Source organism: Megascapheus bottae, chromosome 15 (genome assembly GCF_031878675.1).
Source record: "Megascapheus bottae isolate mThoBot1 chromosome 15, mThoBot2.hap1, whole genome shotgun sequence".
NCBI classification, from domain to species: Eukaryota; Metazoa; Chordata; class Mammalia; order Rodentia; family Geomyidae; genus Megascapheus; species Megascapheus bottae.
Window position 1 is genome coordinate 5,767,253 of NC_143523.1, and position 20,223 is coordinate 5,787,475.

Consider the following 20,223-nt stretch of genomic DNA (forward strand, 5'->3'; position numbering starts at 1 on the left):
AGCGCCCCCCCCGCCCGCCCTCCCCACCCCGCCGGAGCCATCGAGCGGGCCTCCCGCCGCCTAGAGGAGCCCGGCGCGCGTCCGCTCTGGCCCGCCCCGTCTCGATGGCGGCCCCGCCGTCCCGAGGCGCCGGCGAGATGAGCGCGAGCGCGGGCGCGGGCGGAGCGGGCGGTCCCTCCGCGGGGGGCTTCGTGCCGTCGGCGCTGGGGACCCGGGAGCAGTGAGTGCGGCGCGGGGGAGAGCGGGCGGGCCCGGGGGCGTGGCGGGGTCCGCGCGGGGCGCGCGGGGGGCCGGCGGGGGCGCGCGGGGGGCCGTGGGGTGCGGGCCGGGCCCCGAAGCTCATGGGGAGGCCTTGCGTGTGCCGGTCCCGAGCGGGACGTGGCTGGGCCAGGGGCAGCGGCCGAGTCCGCGGACAGGGGTGGAGCAACCGTGGGAGGCCGGGGGGTCCGGGGGACGGGGGCGCCCCGGGGCGGAGAGCGCGGACGGCGGGCGTCTCTGGGGTCTCTGATCCGAAGCCCTCGTTAGTCTCAGTAATGAACGGAGGGGACGCACGGGCGCGGGCGGCTCGGCGGGGAGGGGGGCGGTGGGGAGGGTGCTTAGTGTCCAGGAGACAGCCGGAGCGGAGCGCAGGCCTCGGAAACGGGAGCACGCGTCTCATTATTATTATTATTATTCCCAAGATGCTGGGACTGGACCCGGGCCTCTTGCCCCTTGCTTGCTAGGCCACCGCTGTTAATTGAGAGATAGTCCACTCACCCTTCACCTTTCCTTTATTCCTTAGCGGTAATGGCGCTTGAACAGGGCCTTGTGCTTGCTAGGTAGGGATTTGTACTTTTTTTTTTTTTTTTTTTTTTTTTGCCAGTCTGGGCCTTAAACTCAGGGCCTGAGCACTGTCCTCGAGCTTCCTCCAGGCTAGAGCTCTATCACTTGAACCCAGCAAGGTACCCAGGAATGAAACCCCCATCTTCGCGCATGCCAGGCAAGCACTCTGCCAACTAGGCCAAACTCCAGCCCTGTCCTGGCCTCCTTGCCTTCTGCTCCTAAGTAGCTGGGGTCACAGCTGTGTTTCCATCAGAGCTGATACTTCAAGTCAGGTTTCTCTTTGGTGGGTTTCATTGTGAGCAGTTACTCTGTCCTCACGTTGAAGATGCAATGTAGACTTAACTACTTTGTGCTTGTACAGTCAAGTTTGTTATTTATTCATTTATTTACTTGTTTTTGTGCTGGTGTTGTGGCTTGAACTCAGATTTATTTATTTATTTTTGGTCCGTCGTGGGGCTTGAACTCTGAGCCTGTGCTCTTCAGCTTAAGGTTGCCACCTTACCCCTTGAGCCAGAAAACTTCTAGTTTTCTGGTGGTTAATTGGAAAATGAGTCTCACAGGGGCTGGAGATGTGGCTTGGTGGTAGAGTACTTGCCTAAGATCCATGAAACCCTGGGTTCAATTCTTCAATACCACATAAACAGAAAAAGCTGGAAGTGGCACTGTGGCTCAAGTGGTATGTTAACCTTCAGCCAAAGAAGCTCGGGGACAGTGTCCAGGCCCTGAGATCAAGCCCCAGGATGTCAAAACAACAAGAGTCTAGAGGCTTTCTTCTCTGGGCTGGCCTGGAATCGAAATCCTCGGATCACAGCCATAAGCCATTGGCACCCAGCTCTTGGTAATATTTTCAGAACAGAAATATCTTTGGTGTAATTGAAGTTGACCTCTAGAGGTCATTGAAGGCAGGCAGGCTTGCTTTCTCTCTCTCTCCCCCTTCCTTCCTTCCTTCCTTCCTTCCTTCCTTCCTTCCTTCCTTCCTTCCTTCCCTTCCTCCCTCCCTCCCTCCCTTCTTCCTTCCTTCCCCTTCCTTCCTTCCTTCCTTCCTTCCTTCCTTCCTTCCTTCCTTCCTTCCTTCCTTCCTTCCTTCCTTCCTTCCTGTCCTGGTTAGCATCCTACCATTTGAGCCATAGCTCAACTCTTGGCTTTTTGATGGTTAATAAGTGTCATGGACTTTTCCTGCCTGGGCTAGCTTCGAACTATGATTCTCAGATCTCAGACTTCTGAATTGCTAGGATTACAAGTGTGAGCCACTGACACCTGGCTTCTAGTCAGGTTTTGGACGGGGCTCTGGGACTTAGAGCTTTCTCAGAGCTAGCTCTTGAGCCACAGCACGATTTCCAACTTTTTCTCTGTATGTGATACTGAGGTATTAAACCCAGGGCTTCCTGCATGCTAGGCCACACTCCTGCCCACTTCTTTATGATCTTTTAAAACTAACGTTTATGTATCAGTTTTTTTTTTTTTTTTTCCAGTGCTGGGCTGGAGCTCAGGGCCTGAGCACTGTCCTTGGACTTTCTCAAGGCTAGAGCTCTACCACTTGAGTCTCAGCACCACTTCTGGCTTTTTTCTATGTATGTGGTACCGAGGAATCGAACCCGGGTATTCATGCATGCTAGGCAGCACTTTAACCACTAGGCCAAACTCCCGGCCCCTATGTATCAGTTTTTATATATCTTATATTCTAGGTACTTTATATGAAAAAAAGACTCTACTTTTTATTCCTCTAACCCAAGGATATTAAGAGATTGAATTTCATGTACTTATTGGTAACACTGAGAGTGTTTCAAATAGCTCTGCAATGTATTGGAAACATCCCTTAAATTCAGTTACATTCTAGAATCTTGCTTTGCTTTTCCATCTTTTACATAGTTGGGATGCTGTCTATGAGAGAGAACTTCAGATGTTCCAAGAATATGGAGATACAGGAGAAATCTGGTAAGTTAGGGAACAAAAAGATGAATTATGGTCCAGAATACATATGTGTGTGTATATGGGGGGGGGGGAGAGAGAGAGAGAGAGAGAGAGAGAGAGAGAGAGAGAGAGAGAGAGAGAGAGAGAGAGAGAGAGAGGAAGAGCAGAGCAGAGCAGAGCAGGGGAGAGGGAGAGAGAGAGGGAGGGATTCTTTTTCCAGTTGGGGGGCTTGAACTCAGGACCTGGACACTGTCCTCAGGCTTTCTCAAGGCTAGCATTCTACCACTTGAGTCACAGCGCCACTTCTGGCTGTTTCTGTCTATGAGGAATTGAGCCCAGGGCTTTGTGCATGCTAGGCAAGCACTCTCCCACTAGGCCATGCTCCTGGCCTAGAGAGAAAGAGATTTGCATTTATACCAAAGAAAGCCTACCTACAACTTAGGAACTTTGGGCTGAGTGTGGCCTAAGTGAATAGGTTAGATTTAAAGTATTTCTCCTTTTTGTGTGTGTGCTGGCCTTGGGCCTTAACTCCAGCCTGAGTTCTGTCCTGAGCTCAAGTGTAGCTCTCTGCCACTTTAAGCCACAGTGCCATTTCTGTTTGTCTGGTAGTTAATTGGAGATAAGGATTTCATGGACTTCTGTGCCTGGGCTGGCTTCAAACTGTGATTCTCAGATCCAAGGCTCCTGAGTAGCTAGGATTACAAGTGTGAGTCACTAGTGCCCAGCTCCTTTTACTTTTAGTGACCCAGATTTCAACTGATCAGAATATTAGGAAATTGTCTTCATTCTGTTGTCATTTTTCAGTAGGCAGTAGCATTCTGAATCATTAGCATGTTCAGGACAACGTGAATATTTCAAAAGTTAATGCTGATGTACAGAAATGTTGATAAATAAAATACTTACTTGTTATGTTCTATATTTGAAGGTGCTTTTTCTGGGCGCCTGTGACTCACACTTGTAATCCTAGCCACTCAGGAGACTGAGGATCACAGTTCAAAGCCACACAAGGCACCAAAGTCTGTGAGATTCTTATCTCCAATTACCCACAAGAAAATCATAAGTGGTGCTGTAGCTCAAGTGGTAGAGTGATAGCCTTGAGCTGAAGAACTCAGGGACAGCGCCTAAGCCCAGAGGTCAAGTCCTGTGACTGACACAAATAAAAAATAAATTGAAGGTGCTTTTGTCTAAATAGTAATAGAGATAAAGCTTGAGCAGTCATACATACTATTACTCACTTTCAAGAAAGAGTTAATTGGGCATATGCTATAAACAGCTTAAGTGGAATATAATTATAATTTTTGCTCTATAGCTGTCATTTGTAATTCTGTTTTTGACAGGTTTGGGGAAGAGAGTATGAATCGACTAATAACGTGGATACAGAAACACAAAATTCCACTGGATGCTTCCGTGCTTGATATTGGAACTGGAAATGGTGTTTTCCTGGTTGAACTTGTTGGTACTTTTAGTATTTGCTTATTTGAGCCAAATTTTTGAATGAAAATTTGCAGTGGAGGGTGCTAACCATCCCATTATAAAGTAGTAAAGCAGTTGTATCACTTACTTTGAGTAGTCATGTGATACAAAAAGGCTGAATGATTTGTAAGAAATGAATGGTACCATTCAAAATCCTGGCGGGTCAAAGCCTGTTGAAATCCCAGAAGTTAAAAATCCTTAAAGTTGTTAAATCTCCAAAATCAAATCCTAAAATACTAAAATCCTGAATGTTAAAATTTTTTGCACACCAAATCCTAAAAACTGCAATTTTTGTTCATCCAAAAAGACTAAATATATGGAGTTGAAAACTAAATTCTGGGGAAAGGATTGCTAGGTGTGTTTCTGTTGTATCACGTTAGGTGGAATGAAGACTGAGAAATGAGGGTTAATATTTTTTGAGTGTCTGTGAGATTGTTTCTATAGATTTATGTCTGAGTCTCAATGGAATAGGTGGAAAAAAAAATTCCTCTCAGTATGGGTGGACAGCATTTGACACAAATTGAGAAGGCAAATTGGTCTCTTTCTGAAGACTGGGCCAGAGTTTTCTTTCTTTTTCTTTCCTTTCCCTCTTCTTTTCCCTTCCCTTCCCTCCATTACTTTTTTTGTTGTTGTTTGTTTTTTGGTCATGGGATTTGAACTCTGGGCCTGGACGCTATCCCCCAGCTCTTCAGCTCAAGGCTACTGCTCTGCCCCTTGAGCCATAGCGTCACTTCCAGTTTTCTGGTGGTTAATTGGAGATAAAAGTCTCACAGACTTTGGTGCCTGGTGTGGCTTTGAACTGCCATCCTCAGATCTCAGCTTTCTGAGTAGCTAGGAATGCAGGTGTAAGCCACCATGCCTCGCTCCTCCATTATGATTATTATTATTTACTTTTTTTTTTTTTTTTGCCAGTCCTGGGCTTGAGCTCAGGGCCTGCGCACTGTCCTTGGACTTTCTCAAGGCTAGAGCTCTACCACTTGAGCCTCAGCACCACTTCTGGCTTTTTTCTATGTATGTGGTACCGAGGAATTGAACCCGGGTCTTCATGCATGTTAGGCAAGCACTTTAACCACTAGGCCAAACTCCTGGCCCCTCCTCCATTATTTTTATAGATACATTCTTGTGTAGTCTAGATTGGCCTGGAACTTCGTATGTGGCCCTGGTAGACCTCAAACTCAGTCTTCCTGTCTCCTTCTCCCAAGTGCTGGGATTATAGCCACTGTGCTTGGCTCTTAGGCAATGTTCTATGTAGACATCACAATTCTGGCATTTGGACTTTCAGCCTTGGCTTGAGAGTCATGTGATTAGTGTCGCTGGTTCCGAGGCCTGTGGGTTTGGTCTGAGCTATTATACTAGCATGCTGGGATTGCCAGTATGTACACAGTTTGTTGTCTAGCTTCTTAGTTACCATGGACATGTCGACCACTTCCCTCAATTAGTTATATATCTATATTTATATATCATCTTAGTTTGTCTCTAGAAAAGAGACTGATACAGGTTTTAGTATTAGGGAAGTACATATTCTTTTTACATATTCCCTTCATGGCCATGGAAGAAGTATGTGAAATTGTTTCTTTGCAAAAAGGCTGAGTACCCTGCTCATAACTGTTATACTTGTACAGCCATTTAAAAAATATAAATTAGTGTTTATGTTTGCAAAACATACATTAATATTGCCTGTTTTATTGTGTAAAGTGGCCTACAATGTAGTCTGACATACTTTTTATGTTTATCAATCTCTCTTTTTTTTTTGCTAGTCCTCTGCTTGCCACTGAGCACTGTCCTTGGACTTTCTCAAGGCTAGAGCTCTACCACTTAAGCCACAGCACCACTGCTGGATTTCTTTTTTATGTATGTAGTACTGAGGAATCGAACCCAGGTCTTCGTGCATGCTAGGCAAACACTCTACCAATAGGCCAAACTCCCAGCCCCTTAAAAGTAATGTTGTCTTTATGGTTCCTCCCCCACCCCCATACACACACATTGTTATGGATTGAACCCAGGGTCTCATGAATGCTAGAATAACATTCTGTCCTGGGCTTGAACTCAGGGCCTAGTCACTGTCCTTGGGCTTTCTCAAGGCTAGAGCTGTACCACTTTTGCTATAGCACCATTTCTGGCTTTTTCTGTGTATGTAGTACTGGGGAATTGAATCCAGGGCTTTGTTCATGCTAGGCAAGCACTCTACCACTAGGCCATGCTCCTGCCCCAAATCTGAGTCTTGTTGGTTTTTCTGGCTTTGGTCTTGACCTTTGATAAACCACTTAATTAATTAATTTATTTTTTTAATTTTACTTTTTTGGTTGTGGAGTTTGAACTCTGTCTAGGGACTGTCTCTGAGCTTTTTAGCTCAAGTCTACTGCCTACCCCTTGAGCCACAGTGTCACTTCCGTTTTCTGGTGGTTAATTGGAGATAAGAATCTCTGGGACTTTTGTGCCTGGGCTGGCTTTGAACCATGATTCTTAGATCTCAGCCTCCTGAGTGGCTAGGAGAGGCGTGAGCCTCTGGTACCAGACTGCCACTTCATTTTTTTCTGAGCTTCATTTTTTCACAAGGGTTTTGGCTAAATAATTTCTACTGATTTCTTCTATCTGAAATTCTGGAAACAAGTGTGTGTACAAACACACACATATGTGTGTATATATAAGTGTATTATGTATAAATGTATATAAGTAGGGCACATGTACCTTATCTCAGGTGAATATACGGTAAGAAAAGAACATTTTGTTCATGGATCTATCCATTAGTATGCTTATTTATTTATTTAGTTTTGGTCTGTTGTGGGACTTGAACTCTGGGCCTGGGAGCTATCCCTGAGCTCTTCAGCTCAAGTCTACCGCTCTACCCCTTGAGCCACAGTGTCACTTCCAGTTTTCTGGTGGTTAATTGGAGATAAGAATCTTTAGGACTTTTGTGCCTGGGCTGGCTTGGAACCGTGATCCTCACATCTCAGTCTCCTGAGTAGTTAGGTTTATAGGCATGAGCCTCTGGTGCCTGACTTGAAGTGAGTTTCTTGTAGCCAGCAGGGCCATGCTAACAGTTTATTTATTGTCCAGGGTAGTTTATTAGTCCACTTGTCTTACACGCTTTCTACACTGGTCTGTCTAGACTCACGTCTATAGTATCATTTGATATTTTTCTGTTCCCAGATTGTAGGTCGGAAGTTAGAACCAGTGTATAGTTCAGCAGACTGTGATATGTGACTGAACTCTGGACTTTGCTTATTCCAATAAATATTTATGGGAACACGGCCATGTCCCCGCTAGTTTATATACTGTCTATGGTTACTTAAGGGCTGCTGTGGTGGAGCTAAGTAGTTGTCACACAGACCACATGGCTGGCAAAGCCTGAAGTATTCATTGTTTCTTTATGGGAACAGTGTGTTGATTCTTTTTTTGTTGTTTTTTGTTTTTCCCAGTCATGAGGCTTGAACTCAGGCCCTGAGCACTGTCCTTGGACTTTCTCAAGGCTAGAGCTCTACCATTTGAATCGCAGCACCACTTGGGGCTTTTTCTATGTATGTGGTACCGAGGAATTGAGCCCTGGTCTTCATGCATGCTAGGCAAGCACTCTACCACTAGGCCAAACTCCTGGCTCCAGTTTGCTGATTCTTGATTCAGAGATATTAAGTTCACTTTTTTGAGGGGCCAGACAAACTTAGTAAGTGGTGTTGTACATTTTTATATATAACATGTAATGTTTGTCTTCCTTTCTGTTTTGTAAATACTCCTCAATCTTTGCTTATGTTTTCATTGTGTTAATGGTGTGTGTGCACGTACTTGTGCTGCACATTAGTACTAGAATTTGAACTCAGGACCTTTTTCCTCACTTGGCTTTCTTGTTTACAGCTGGCTTCTAGCATTTGAGCCATGTCTCCAGCTTGGCATTTGATAATTACTTGGAGATAGTGTCTTACAGCCTTTTTAATCCAGATTATCTTTGCACTTTGATCCTTCAAATCTCAGCTTCCTGAGTAGATAGGATTCTAGTTCTGAGCTACATAACTGACTTTTTAAAAAAATTTTGGTTCTTGCATGTTTTTGAGAGTCTCATCATTTATTCCCCTTAGAGTAACCTCAAACTCAAAATCCTTTGGCCAGGAGTGAGAGTCTCATTATCTTTTTCCCCCAGAGTGACCTGAAACTCAAAATCCTTTGGCCTTGGGCTGGGAGTGTGGCTTAGTGGTAGAGTGCTTGCCTAGTATGCACAAAGCCCTGAGTTGGATTCCTCGGTACCATATACACAGAAAAAGCCAGAAGTGGTGCTGTGGGTCAAGAGGTAGAGAGCTCTAGCCTTGACAAAGCCCATGGACAGTGTCCAGGCCCTGAGTTCAAGCTTCAGGACTGGCAAAAAAAAAAAAAAAATCCCTTGGTCTCTCCTGCGTTAGAATTACAGGCATGAACCTAGGTTGTGTGGCTTTTTGTTCAAGGCTGGACCCATATTTTCATTTCTGGCTTTTTTTTTTTTTTTTTTGCCAGTCCTGGGCCTGAGCACTGTCCTTGGACTTTCTCAAGGCTAGAGCTCTACCACTTGAGCCTCAGCACCACTTCCAGCTTTTTTCTATATATGTGGCACCAAGGAATCGAACCCAGGTCTTTGTACATGCTAGGCAAGCACTCTACCACTAGGCCAAACTCCTGGCCCCCATTTCTAGCTTCTTACTAAGCTAATGAGAGATACATCTCAGCCAGGAGTAGAGCTGGCTTGGGGGCTGTGGCTCACATCTATAATCCTTGCTGCTCAGGAGGCTGGATGTGAGGATCCAGGTTCAAAGCCAGCCTGGCACTAGTCACTAAAGTCTGTATAAGACTCTTATCTCCAATTAACCACTAGAAAACTATTAAGTGGCCCTGTGGCTCAAGGGGTAGTGCGGTAGCCTGGAGCTGAAGAGCTCAGGGACAGTGCCCAGGCCTAGAGGTAGAGAGGTAGCCTTGAGTTGAAGAGCTCAGGGACTGCCCAGGCCCAGAGTTCAAGCCCCAGGACCCACACAAAAAAAACCCCAAAACAAAACAACAAAAAACAGTCTTTATGAACTTTTCTGCCTAGCGAGTTTCAAACTTCGAAACTCGAATTTCAGCCTCTTGAGTAACTGGATTCCAGGCATGAGCCACCAGTGCCCAGCCAAACTTGTAAATTTTATTATTGCATTTTCCAGTTCTATTGTTGTTTGCTTTATTGTTGAGGTTTACCACTGAGCTTTGGTCATATGTTTCAGTTGTTTTAAATCAGTTTCTAATCATTGTTTCGGGGGATCTATTTTTTTTTTCTCTTCTTTTTTTTCTTTTTTTTTTTGCCAGTCCTGGGCTTAAGCTCAGGGCCTGAGCACTGTCCTTGGATTTTTCTCAAGGCTAGAGCTCTACCACTTGAGCCTCAGCACCACTTCTGGCTTTTTCTAAGCTTGTACCAAGGAATCAAACCTGGGTCTTCGTGCATGCTAGGCAATCACTCTACCACTAGGCGAAACTCCCAGCCCTGGGGGATCTATTTCTAATGTTAGTTTCTTCCCTCGGTTTTTGATCAGTTTCTTCTTTGAATAACTCACTTCCCTCTTGAATATAATTTGAGGCTGAGATTGAGAGGTTCTTGGTTCCATGCCAACCTGGACATGGAAGTCTGTGCAAGTCCATCCCCACTCAGGGAAGTTGTAATGGTAGTGAGTACCTGTAATCCTACCAAGTATGGGAAGTGAAGATGGGAAGTTAGACCCTATCCTAATGATAACCAGTGAGAAAGGAGGATGGAGGCAAGGCGCAGTAGCCTAACACAGCATGAAGCTCTTAGTTCAAACCCAATACTGCCTTTAAAAAAGAAAATCTCACCAGGCATAGTGGCTCACGCCTGTAATCCTAGCTATGCAGGAGGCTGAGATCTGAGGATCACTGTTCAGAGTGATTCTCAGCTCAGGTACAAAAAGTTCCTGAGACTTTTTTTGTTATTTCGTTTATTTTTTTTGCCAGTCCTGGGGCTTGAACTCAGGGTCTGAGCACTGTCCTTGGGCTTTTTCCAGACTAGCTGGCTAGTGGAGCCACAGCACAGCACCACTTCCACCTTTTTCTGTGAATGTGGTACCAAGCAGTCCCAACCGGGTCTTCATGCACGCTAGGCAAGCACCCTATCACTAGGCCAAACTCCCGGGCCCCTCCATTGTGAGACTCCACTTAACCACCAGAAAACTGGTGGCTCAAGTGGTAAAGTGTTTGCCTTAGGCTAAGGAGCTCAGAGACAGCGCCCAGGCCCAGAATTCAAGCCCCATGACTAACAAAAAACAAACAAACCAACAAACAAAAAAGAATATTAGCCCTCAAGGTAAGAATGAAGCTAAGAGCTAAGCATGATTGTGCATGCTTACAATTTTACTAGTAAGGAGGCTGAAGATTGTGAGTTTGAGACCAGCCTGGGCTGTTCAGTCAGACCATCTCTAAAACCAAACAGGAATCAGCAAGTGCTCTTTGGGGGAAAACAACTTCTATTTGTGTTCCTTAAGTTTAGCTTAGGATTCCATTACTTGGGGTTGAAACTCCTTGGGGATCGCAGTATCTCACCTCATGGCCAAGACCTAGTGAGGTACATGGAATGTGATTACATTGAAGGGAAAGTTTTACATTAACTGCTTAGTGCATATGCACTTAATGCATTCAGTTTATTCATATAAGTTAACTGGGTAAAATTAATCATAAATTTATGTGTGAATTGACGTATATTAGCACCAGAAATTAACATTACATTTTTTTTGCCTTAGGGCTGTTACATATATATTGTAATCTTTGGGAAAGTGAATTTCCTTTGGAAAAAGAAACCAAATATTCTGAAAGCAATTGAATTGTCAAATAAAATTAAAACTTTTGGTTCTTATTTAATGTTTTTAATAAAATTTAAACATTGTGCATTTCTGGATCTTATGTCATTTGATCCTTGACAAAATTACACCAACCTTGTATTAATGGAATATTGTACTAATGTAAACATTATATTAAAGCCTTTAAACTAAAATATAAAATTATTTCTCTGTCTTTAGGCAAAACTTGGTTTTTGTAATATTACTGGAATTGATTACTCTCCTTCTGCAATTCAGCTTTCTGGAAGGATTATAGAAAAACAAGGGCTATCAAATATTAAGTTGAAGGTAACTATAATTTATATTACTATTATTTATTTTTTCATTTATTTAGTGCCGGTCCTGGGGTTTGCACTCGTGGATTGGGCATTGTTCCTGAGATTTTTTGCTCAAGGTAACTGCTCTTCCATTTGAGCCTCAGCTCCATTTCTGGCTTTTTTTGGTGCTTAATTGGAGATAGTCTCATGGGCTTTCCTGCCTCAACTGGCTTCGAGCTGTGATCTTTGGATCTCAGCCTTATGAGTAGCTAGGAATATAGTCATGAGCTACCGGCACCTGAAGATAATTTCATTTATAATGGAAATTATAAAGTTTTGATTTTTTTAAAAAAAAGTATATTAAGTGTTGATATCTTTTGGATTATAAATAATCAAAACTGAAACATCTAAAAGTATTAAAATTTTAATATGGTCAATTTAGGGAAATTAGTCTTCTTTGTTGAGTACTGCCTTTATCTATTACTCCCTTCCATGTCTGTAAAAACACTTGATATCAGTTACTAGTGGCTAGATTACTGCCTGTAATCTCAGACTATTCTGGGCAGGAAAGTCTGAGGTTTATCATCTCTAACCACCAAAAGAACTAGAAGTGGAGCTGTTGCTCAAGTGGGAGAACATTAATTAGGCTTGAGCAAAACAGCTCAAGGATAAGGCACCCAGGTCCTGTGTTCAAGCCCCAGGACTAGCACACACTCTCACACACACACACACACACACACACACACACACACACACACACACACATCTCACTTGATATCTAACTATGTAGATGGACCAGATCAAAAAGGTACACATATAAAGAGTGGTATAATGTCATCAAAGATCATTTATTTTTGTGTTATAGTATCTGTGAAATGATGGTTTTTAAGTTTATATGTCTAGCCCAGGCCTCATACCTGAATTCTATAATTATATAAAAGCTACCTATTCTAAAATTTCACTTGATTAGTCCAAAATGAAACACTGGTATCCTCATTAAACCTTCCCTTCTCAGAATTTCTCATCACCTATCACTTTGTTACAGTAATATGGCTTCTCAAAGGCCAAGGCATTATTTTTGATTCTTCTCTTTCCTTTAATCCATTGTCCAGTTCCCTTTTATTTTCAGAATGTATCAGGGATGTGATCGTCCCTTGACACTTCAACTACTACTTGCCAAGTGTAAGCTACCATCATTTGTTGTCATAACTACCATAAAATCAGCCTTTCTTCCCTCCCTTCCTTCTTCCCTTCCCTCTCCCTCCCTCTCTCCCTTCCCTCCCTCCTTTCCTTCTTCCCTTCCCCCCTTCTCCTCTTTCCCCCTTCCCCCTTCCCCTCTTCCCCCTTCCCCTCTTCGTCCCTTCCCCTCTTCCTCCCTTCCTCCCTTCCTTCCTCCCTTCTCTTTTGTTGTGCTTGTCCTGGGGCTTGAACTCAGAATTTAGGCACTGTTCCTGAGCTCAAGGTTAGCACTCTGCTACTTAAACTATAGTTCCACTTCTAGCTTTTTGGTGGTTAGTTGGAGATAAGAGTATCACAGACTTTTCTGCCCACCTGGCTTTGAATTGTGATCCAGACATCTCAGCTTCCTGAATAGCTAAGATTACAGGTGTGAGCCACCAGTGCCAGGCAGTTTTCCTAATTTCTTCTTTTTTTTTTTTTTCTTTTGGTCATGGGATTTGAACTCTGGGCCTGGGTGCTGTCCCTGAACGCTTCAGCTCAAGGCTACAGCCCTACTCCTTGAGCCACAGCATCACTTAGGTTTTCTGGTAGTTAACTGGTGATAAGAGTCTCACCGATGTTCTGGCCAGGGCTGGTGTTAAACCGAGATCCTCAGATCTCAATTTCTTGAATAGTAGGATTACAGGTGTAAGCCACCCACATTGGCCCTGATTTCTTATACCTTAGTTTCTTTTTTTTGTTGTTGTTGTTGTTGGTTGTGGGACTTGAACTCTGGGCCTGGGTTCTGTCCCTGAGCTCTTCAGCTCACGGCTACCACCCTACCCCTTGAGCCACATTGCCACTTCCAGTTTTCTGGTGATTCATTGGAGATAAGAGTCTCACAGACTTTTCAGTTGCCTCTGGACTGGCTTTGAACTGTGATCCTCAGATCTTAGTCTCCTGAGTAGCTAGGATTATAGGCATGAGCCACTGCACCCAGCTATTTCCTGCTTTTTGATGTAATTGGAAATAAGTGTCTCAAGGGATTTTCCAGGATGGCTCTGAACCTCAGTGCTCTGATTTTAGCTTCCTGAGTAGCTACAATTTCAGGCATGAGTCACCAGTGTCCATGTAGGTCATTTTATCTATAATCCTTTATGCCTTGTCACTTAACTTTTATTGCATTAATTGATCTCACATAGATATTATTTTTAATATAGGTGGAAGACTTTTTGAATCTTTCTACAAAGCTGTCTGGATTTCATGTTTGTGTTGACAAAGGTACTTTTGATGCCATAAGCCTTAATCCTGACAATGCAATTGAGAAGAGGAAGCAGTATGTGAAATCTCTCTCTCGGGTGTTGAAAGTAAAAGGCTTTTTTCTGATAACCTCTTGTAATTGGACCAAGGAAGAATTGCTGGATGAATTCTGTGAAGGTAAGTGGCACTGTGGTATTTAACTGTACATTTACTCTCAGTTTCTTGTGGTTAAGTAGGATTTTTTTTTCCCCCTGTTCTTTACATTGCTATTTGCGGGGTCTACTTATTTTTTCTTATTAATGATTTAGGTAATAACTTTTAACAATATATGCAAAGCACAGACAAATAAGTTTGAGATCCAGAGGCTTTACAATTTTTTTTTCCCCAGAAATTCTGGCAGGTAAGTACTAAAATTTATGAGTCTGTAGAAAATCAAGTTCTTTAAGCAATACAATCTTTTATTTAAGCTGTGCAATATATTATTTAGAGAGTCAAAAAGCATATGTGTTGTGCTTTTAACTTCGTTGTACTGATTTATTGGCAAATCTGTAATAATGCAAATGGAATTAAAAAATCTTATATGAGAAGGTTGTTTGCTTTTGCAATACTGGTTTGATGTGATGAGAGTTTTAATTTTCTAGGTAGTTTGTCTTTTTGTAGTGGTCTAAGGTGTTAGAATTTGTTATGCTTTTTTTGGGGTTGGGGGGAGAGGTCATGGGCCTTGAACTCTGGCCTGGGCGACGTCCCTGAGCTCTTTAGCCCAAGGCTACCATCCTACCCTTGAGTCACACCCCACTTCCCATTTTCTAGTGATTAATTGGAGATAAGAGTCTCTTAGCTTTGTATTTCCCTAGCAGGCTTTGAACCATGATCCTCAGATCTCAGCCTCCTGAGTAGCTAGGATTACAGGTGTGAGCCACAGCGCCACTTCTGGCTTTCTGGTGCTTAATTGGAGATAACAGTCTCACAGACTTTCATGCTCCAGATGGTGTTGAACTGTGATCCTCAGATCTCAGCCTCCTGAGTAGCCAACATTAGGCATTGTCCCTGAGCTTCATTGCCCAAGGCAAGCACTCTGCCACTAAGGCTCATTCCCAGCCCAATTTGTTATGACTTTAATGTATATATTATATATAATTATTTTTTTAAAACACAACTCAATCTGTTTATTTAAATGTACATTGTATATAAGGTATAAATTCTCCCTTTTGCCACTCAGAACTTTTCCGGAAAAGCCCCCATTTCTTCCTTGATCCTGTTTTCTACAAGTAAGGCGTGTTCCTGTCTGTGTTTTGAAGGTTATAGCTGACAAACGCCTGTTTTTTGGTCCTCCTGGCTAGGCGTTGGGCCAGGCCAGTGGAGGTTGTATCAGCAATGTCTCAAAGGGAGAGGTGCACACAGGGATGGAGTCATAGTGGCTGCCCATGGCCAGGCCAGACTGTGCAAGTGCGACGTGTACCCCCCACAGGAGGAGCAAGTCCGTCAGCTGCATGACGTGGGAATGGGCGAGTTGCTCCCACAGCCTCTCGCTGAGATTGTGCAGGGACATGTCCCCGCCCACGGCAGCCCTCGGCCCCTCCATGCTGCTGGCTACCCCGGCCCTACGACCCGCGTCCTGCCGGCCGCCGACACTGCATGCAGCCAGCTATATATAATTACCTCTAAGATTGAATAGAAACCAATGTGGATAGTTGGTAGAAATCCTTCCTACTAATTCTATGGGTTTAATTTTTGTTTTGTTTTTCATATTTTGGTGCTGGTACTGAGGCTTGAACACGGGGCCTTGGACCTTTTGAGCCACCCTCCTGAGAAGCACTGAGGCATGAGCCAGTGGCTCCCCGCAGCTTACTAATTCTTGAGGAAATATTTTCTATGTTTTTTCAGAATTTTGATGACAAGACAGGATCCATTTGTCCAATTAGGCAAATGTCATTCGTGCTGTGTCTACTAATTGGGGTCTCATGAAGATTGAAAGTCTGTAATCTATACATAGGCCATTTGGAGTTCTATTGTGGGCTGTTTCCTGCATATTTTAGGCTGTGTGGGGTGTGTGTGTGGTGCTGGGACTGGGGATTAGGTGTGTGTGTGTGTGTGTGTGTGTGTGTGTGTGTGTGTGTGTGTGTGTGTGTGTGTGTGTGTGTGTGTGTGTGTGGTGCTGGGACTGGGGATTACACTCAGCCAGGAGAATCTCTTTTAGCTTTTTTGCTTAAAGCTGGTGCTCCTACCCCTTGAGCCGCATTTCCACTTGCAGCTTTTCTTTGGGTAATTGGTCTGGCTTTGAATCACAGTTCTTAAATCTCAGCCTCTTGAGGAGCTAAGATTACAGGTGTGAGCTCAGCCAAGCTGTTTGAAGAAATACTTTATCCGTGTCAATTTAGTCATACAGTGCACAGGCATTTCTGGAGAAATATTTTGAGAACCTTTACATATTCCTTTGAGGTTAGCATTTAAAAAAATAACAATGGGAATAATTTTCATTTCAAGTAAATGATATGGTACTCAGTATTTGATTAAATTTTGAACCGTACTTGTCACATCTAATGGGAAATCAATTACCTCAAGAGAATAGTTTACTACTCACTTTTATTTTATAGCCACAGTACATAGACTTTATCATGGGTTTTGTTTTCTTCTCGGTATTAAGAGACTAGGCAGGAAGAACACGTAAACACATTTCCTTCTATGTGCGGTCAGTGGCTTTAGAAGGTTATATAATGTAGGTCGTGATCTGCTTGATGCTGGGAATGTGAGCTGTGCTTCATTACCATTGCCTCTGAATTGTATGTGATTTATTGTGTTTTATTTTATGCCATTAATTTTATTATCTTCCATGTATATTTACTTTGTTTCCTTCAGAACTGTTGAGACCCCCCATCAATAGTCTTTCCCTCTTCCTGGAACCTGGCAGTTTTAATACATGCTCAGAGCCACACTGTGTTGGATAAATTTTTTTCCTGGTTTTTAAATACAGGTGTTCTTTTTTACCCCTGGAACTAGCAGACAAAAACATATTTGTCTGTCTTTGATAATGAGGAACAGACTTTAGCCTAGTGTAGTGTGGTTAAAATATGTCTGTGTCTGAAAACGATTGAGTAAACTCTGTGTGCAGTTTTAGAGCTAGAGAATTAAACAAGCAAAATGTTATAACAGGAAATATTCAGAAATAATTATACCATTGAAGTCGTTTTTCAGACGTAAGTCTCCTAGAAAATGGCATTTGGAGTTAGATGTAGAATATAACAGAGTACTCTGTAGGCAGTGCCCAGAGCTTCATTACCAGCTGCTTAGATCTTGGCCTGAAATGAGGCTTCCCTCTTTGGTCTTTAAGGCTTTCTGCTTTCTTTTTTCTTTTTCTTCTTTTTTTTTTTTTTTTTTTTTTTTTTTTTTTTTTGCCATTCCTGGGGCTTGAACTCAGGGCCTGGGCATAGTACATGAGCTTTCTCAAGGCTAACGCTCTACCACTTGAGCCACAGCACCACTTCTGGCTTTTTCTATGTATGTGATATGGAGGAATTGAACCTGGGTCCTCATGCGTGCTAGGCAGGCACTCTATCACTAGGCCCCAGCCACTAGTTCAGATTTTGGTGTGTTATATTCTGAAACACAACAGTTTTTGTAGGGATAGGTTCAGAGAGTTAAAAAAAGGCCCTGGAAAATTAATACAGCTCTATTTTTTTTTCTTGAAATTTTTAATTAAAAAAAGATTTTTATTAGCACATATTAGTTATATAAGGTGGTGTTTCCTTGTGACATTTGCATGCATACAATATGTACCACACTTACTTCCTTCTCTGACTCAGTCTCATTCTTCCCTTAAAACAGTTGAAATAAATGCCATTGTTCTAGTAAGCATTTTTATTTTAAGCATATGTAACATTTTGCAAACCAACTATGTGTATATGCCTCGTATACTGAACATATGGCAGCTATGTTTTCCAGCATTAAATACATCAGGCTGGAGGTGTGACTCTAGTGGTGGACCAGCACTGGCCCATGAGCCAGGAAGATGAGCCAGAACTTGAGGTCCTGAGTTCAAACCCTGATACTGGTGGGGGGGGGGAAGCTGTGTTTAAATAGTTTGGATTGGAGTTGTGGCTCAAGTGATGGAGCACCAGTTGTGAGTGAAAATATATCATGCTATTTAGACTAAGTGTGGTGACACAAGCTTGCTGCAGCAATCACGAGGCTGTGGCAGGACAGTTGGGAGTTTCAAGGCTAGTGGGACCTGCTTACTGAGACCCTACTCAAAAAATATGTATGTATGGATATTCATACATAACACTCAACATGTCATATAAAATATGCCTCATTCACATTAAAAATATGTAATGTGATGGCCAGGTATTTGGCCTAGTGGTAGAGTGCTTGCCTAGCATGCAAGCATGAAGGCCAAGTTTTGATTCCTTGGTACCATATACATAGAAAAAGCCAGAAATGGTGCTGTGGCTCAAGTGGTAGAGCTCTAGCCTAGAGAAAGTCCAAGGACAGTTCTCAGGCCCTGAGATCAAGGCCTATTATTATTACACACACACATGCGCGCGCGCGCGCGCACTATTTAAAAGGGTTCTACTTTGGAAAGATTTCCTTTTGATATTATGAGATAGGTTCTTTCTATGTAATACAGACTGGCTTCAGACTCAAAAGTCCTGCTTGGAGGTCTCCTGAGTGTTGGGATTACAGGATTATCTTTGGTGTGGGGGGGCAGTTGTGGGACTTGAACCTAGGACCTGGGCGCAGTCCCTGAGCTCTTCAGTTCAAGGCTAGTGCTCTGCCCCTTGAACCACAGCACCATTCCCGGTTTCCTGGTGGTTAATCGGAGATAAGAGTCTCACGGACTTTTATACCTGGGCTGGCTTGAATCTTGATCTTCAGATCGCAGGCTCCTGAGTAGCTAGTATTACAGGTGTGAGCTACCAGTGCCTGGCTCCCTTGGCCTTTTTGCTCAAGGCCAGCACTCTACTACTTTGAGCCATAGCTCTTTCTGGTTTTCTGGTGGAATTTCATGGAGCAGGTGCTGGTGGCTCTTGAAGATGCCGAAATCTGAGGCTTGTGGTTTGAAGTCAGCCTAGGCAAGAATGTCTGTGAGAATCTTATCTTGAATTAAGCACCAAAAAAAGCTGCAAGTAGAGCCGTGGCTAGGTGATAAGGCTTTATAGCCTTGAGCAAAAAGGCTCAAGGGTAGCACCTAGGCCTTGAGTTTAAGCCCCAGGATTGGCACTAAAAATAAGTAAATAAAATCAAACTGCATTGCTTCAAAAGTTAGTTTCATTTCTCCCAAGGTATTTGGTAGTTGAGTTTGTGTTTTGATCTTTGATACAAATTCTTTTCTAAAAGAGTGTTTAATAACCGTAAGATTTTACTGCTGACCACTTTAATGTGTACATTCACAATGCTGGGTAACAATGACGACCATCTATTTGCAGAACTTTTTACTCTTTTGTCAGTTCATTTTCACTTCCAAGTTCTTTACTGTGTTGAGCTTTCATTCATGTTCTGTGGATTGAATTCCTTCATAGAAAGCCATGTAAGAAATGGTGTGGCGCATCATAAAACACTGCACATTGTAGCTCTTCCCTGCACGTTATTAGAAGAAAAATCTCTTTCTGCAATTTCTTTTTGGTTCTGTAGATCTTTGTTCATCTTGGTGTATTTTGGGTGAGTTGGAAAATTCCAGCATGAAGTTCAGTCTTCATGTAGAGTTTGAAAACACATAGTTTTGAGAGTACAGAGTTAATACTGCCTTAGCATTACTGGGATTCAATCCTTAATACATATTTTTTCACTTTTGTCCTGACAGGATTTGAATTTTTTGAAGAGCTGCCAACACCCAAATTCAGCTTTGGAGGTAGATCTGGAAGCAGTGTAGCCTCATTGGTTTTCCAAAAAACTTGAGACCTTCTTGGACAAATTCAGATAGCTTTCTAAAAGAGGTGACACAGCAAAACAACCTGTCCCAGAAAACACAAGGTCAAATAAATGCTTAGTAAGTATGCAGGATCCACAAGTTGGAATACCTATGATGGAAAAAGAACTGCTGTTAAAAAAAAAATGATGAGTATGTGAGTGATTGGCTTTTACAGACTAAGATTAATTCTGAATATCCTTTTGTATTTGAAATATAAATATTTTTATTTTTGACAATATAATGTCCTGTCATTGCTAAACAGTTAAAAGCTTTAAAGTAGTAAACAGATTTATAAAAAGTATGTATTCTTAATTTTGGTGCCTAGATTAAAATTGAATACTACGTGGCTGTTTATGAAGATTTGACCAAACTGTTCTTGGACTAGAATAATCAAAACAACTTTTCTTAGTATTTTACTCAACTGTGAAATGTAATAAGAAATAGTATTTAGAATTGAGTGGTGGTTACTTTTAAAATTACTGTTTGTGTCTGGGCACTGGTGGCTCATGCCTGTAATCCTAGCTACTCAGGAGGCTGAGGTCTGAGGATCAAGGTTCAAAGCCGCCCCAGGCACAAAAAGTCCTGAGACTCTTCTCTCCAA

General features: G+C 42.8%; 1 protein-coding gene and 1 pseudogene across 1 annotated transcript; one reads left to right on the forward strand and one right to left on the reverse strand.

Annotated features, from left to right (window-relative positions):
- The first annotated feature begins 104 nt into the window (after positions 1-104).
- Positions 105-19,709, forward strand: Eef1akmt2 (EEF1A lysine methyltransferase 2). Its single transcript, XM_090346829.1, has 6 exons — positions 105-220; positions 2,692-2,757; positions 4,071-4,185; positions 11,223-11,330; positions 13,678-13,894; positions 19,515-19,709. Exons 1-6 carry the CDS (start codon positions 105-107, stop codon positions 19,607-19,609), a joined length of 717 nt encoding a protein of 238 aa, XP_090202955.1. The 3' UTR covers positions 19,610-19,709.
- On the reverse strand, positions 14,933-15,299 carry LOC150053708 (proteasome assembly chaperone 4 pseudogene; annotated as a pseudogene).
- Positions 19,710-20,223: the final 514 nt, after the last annotated feature.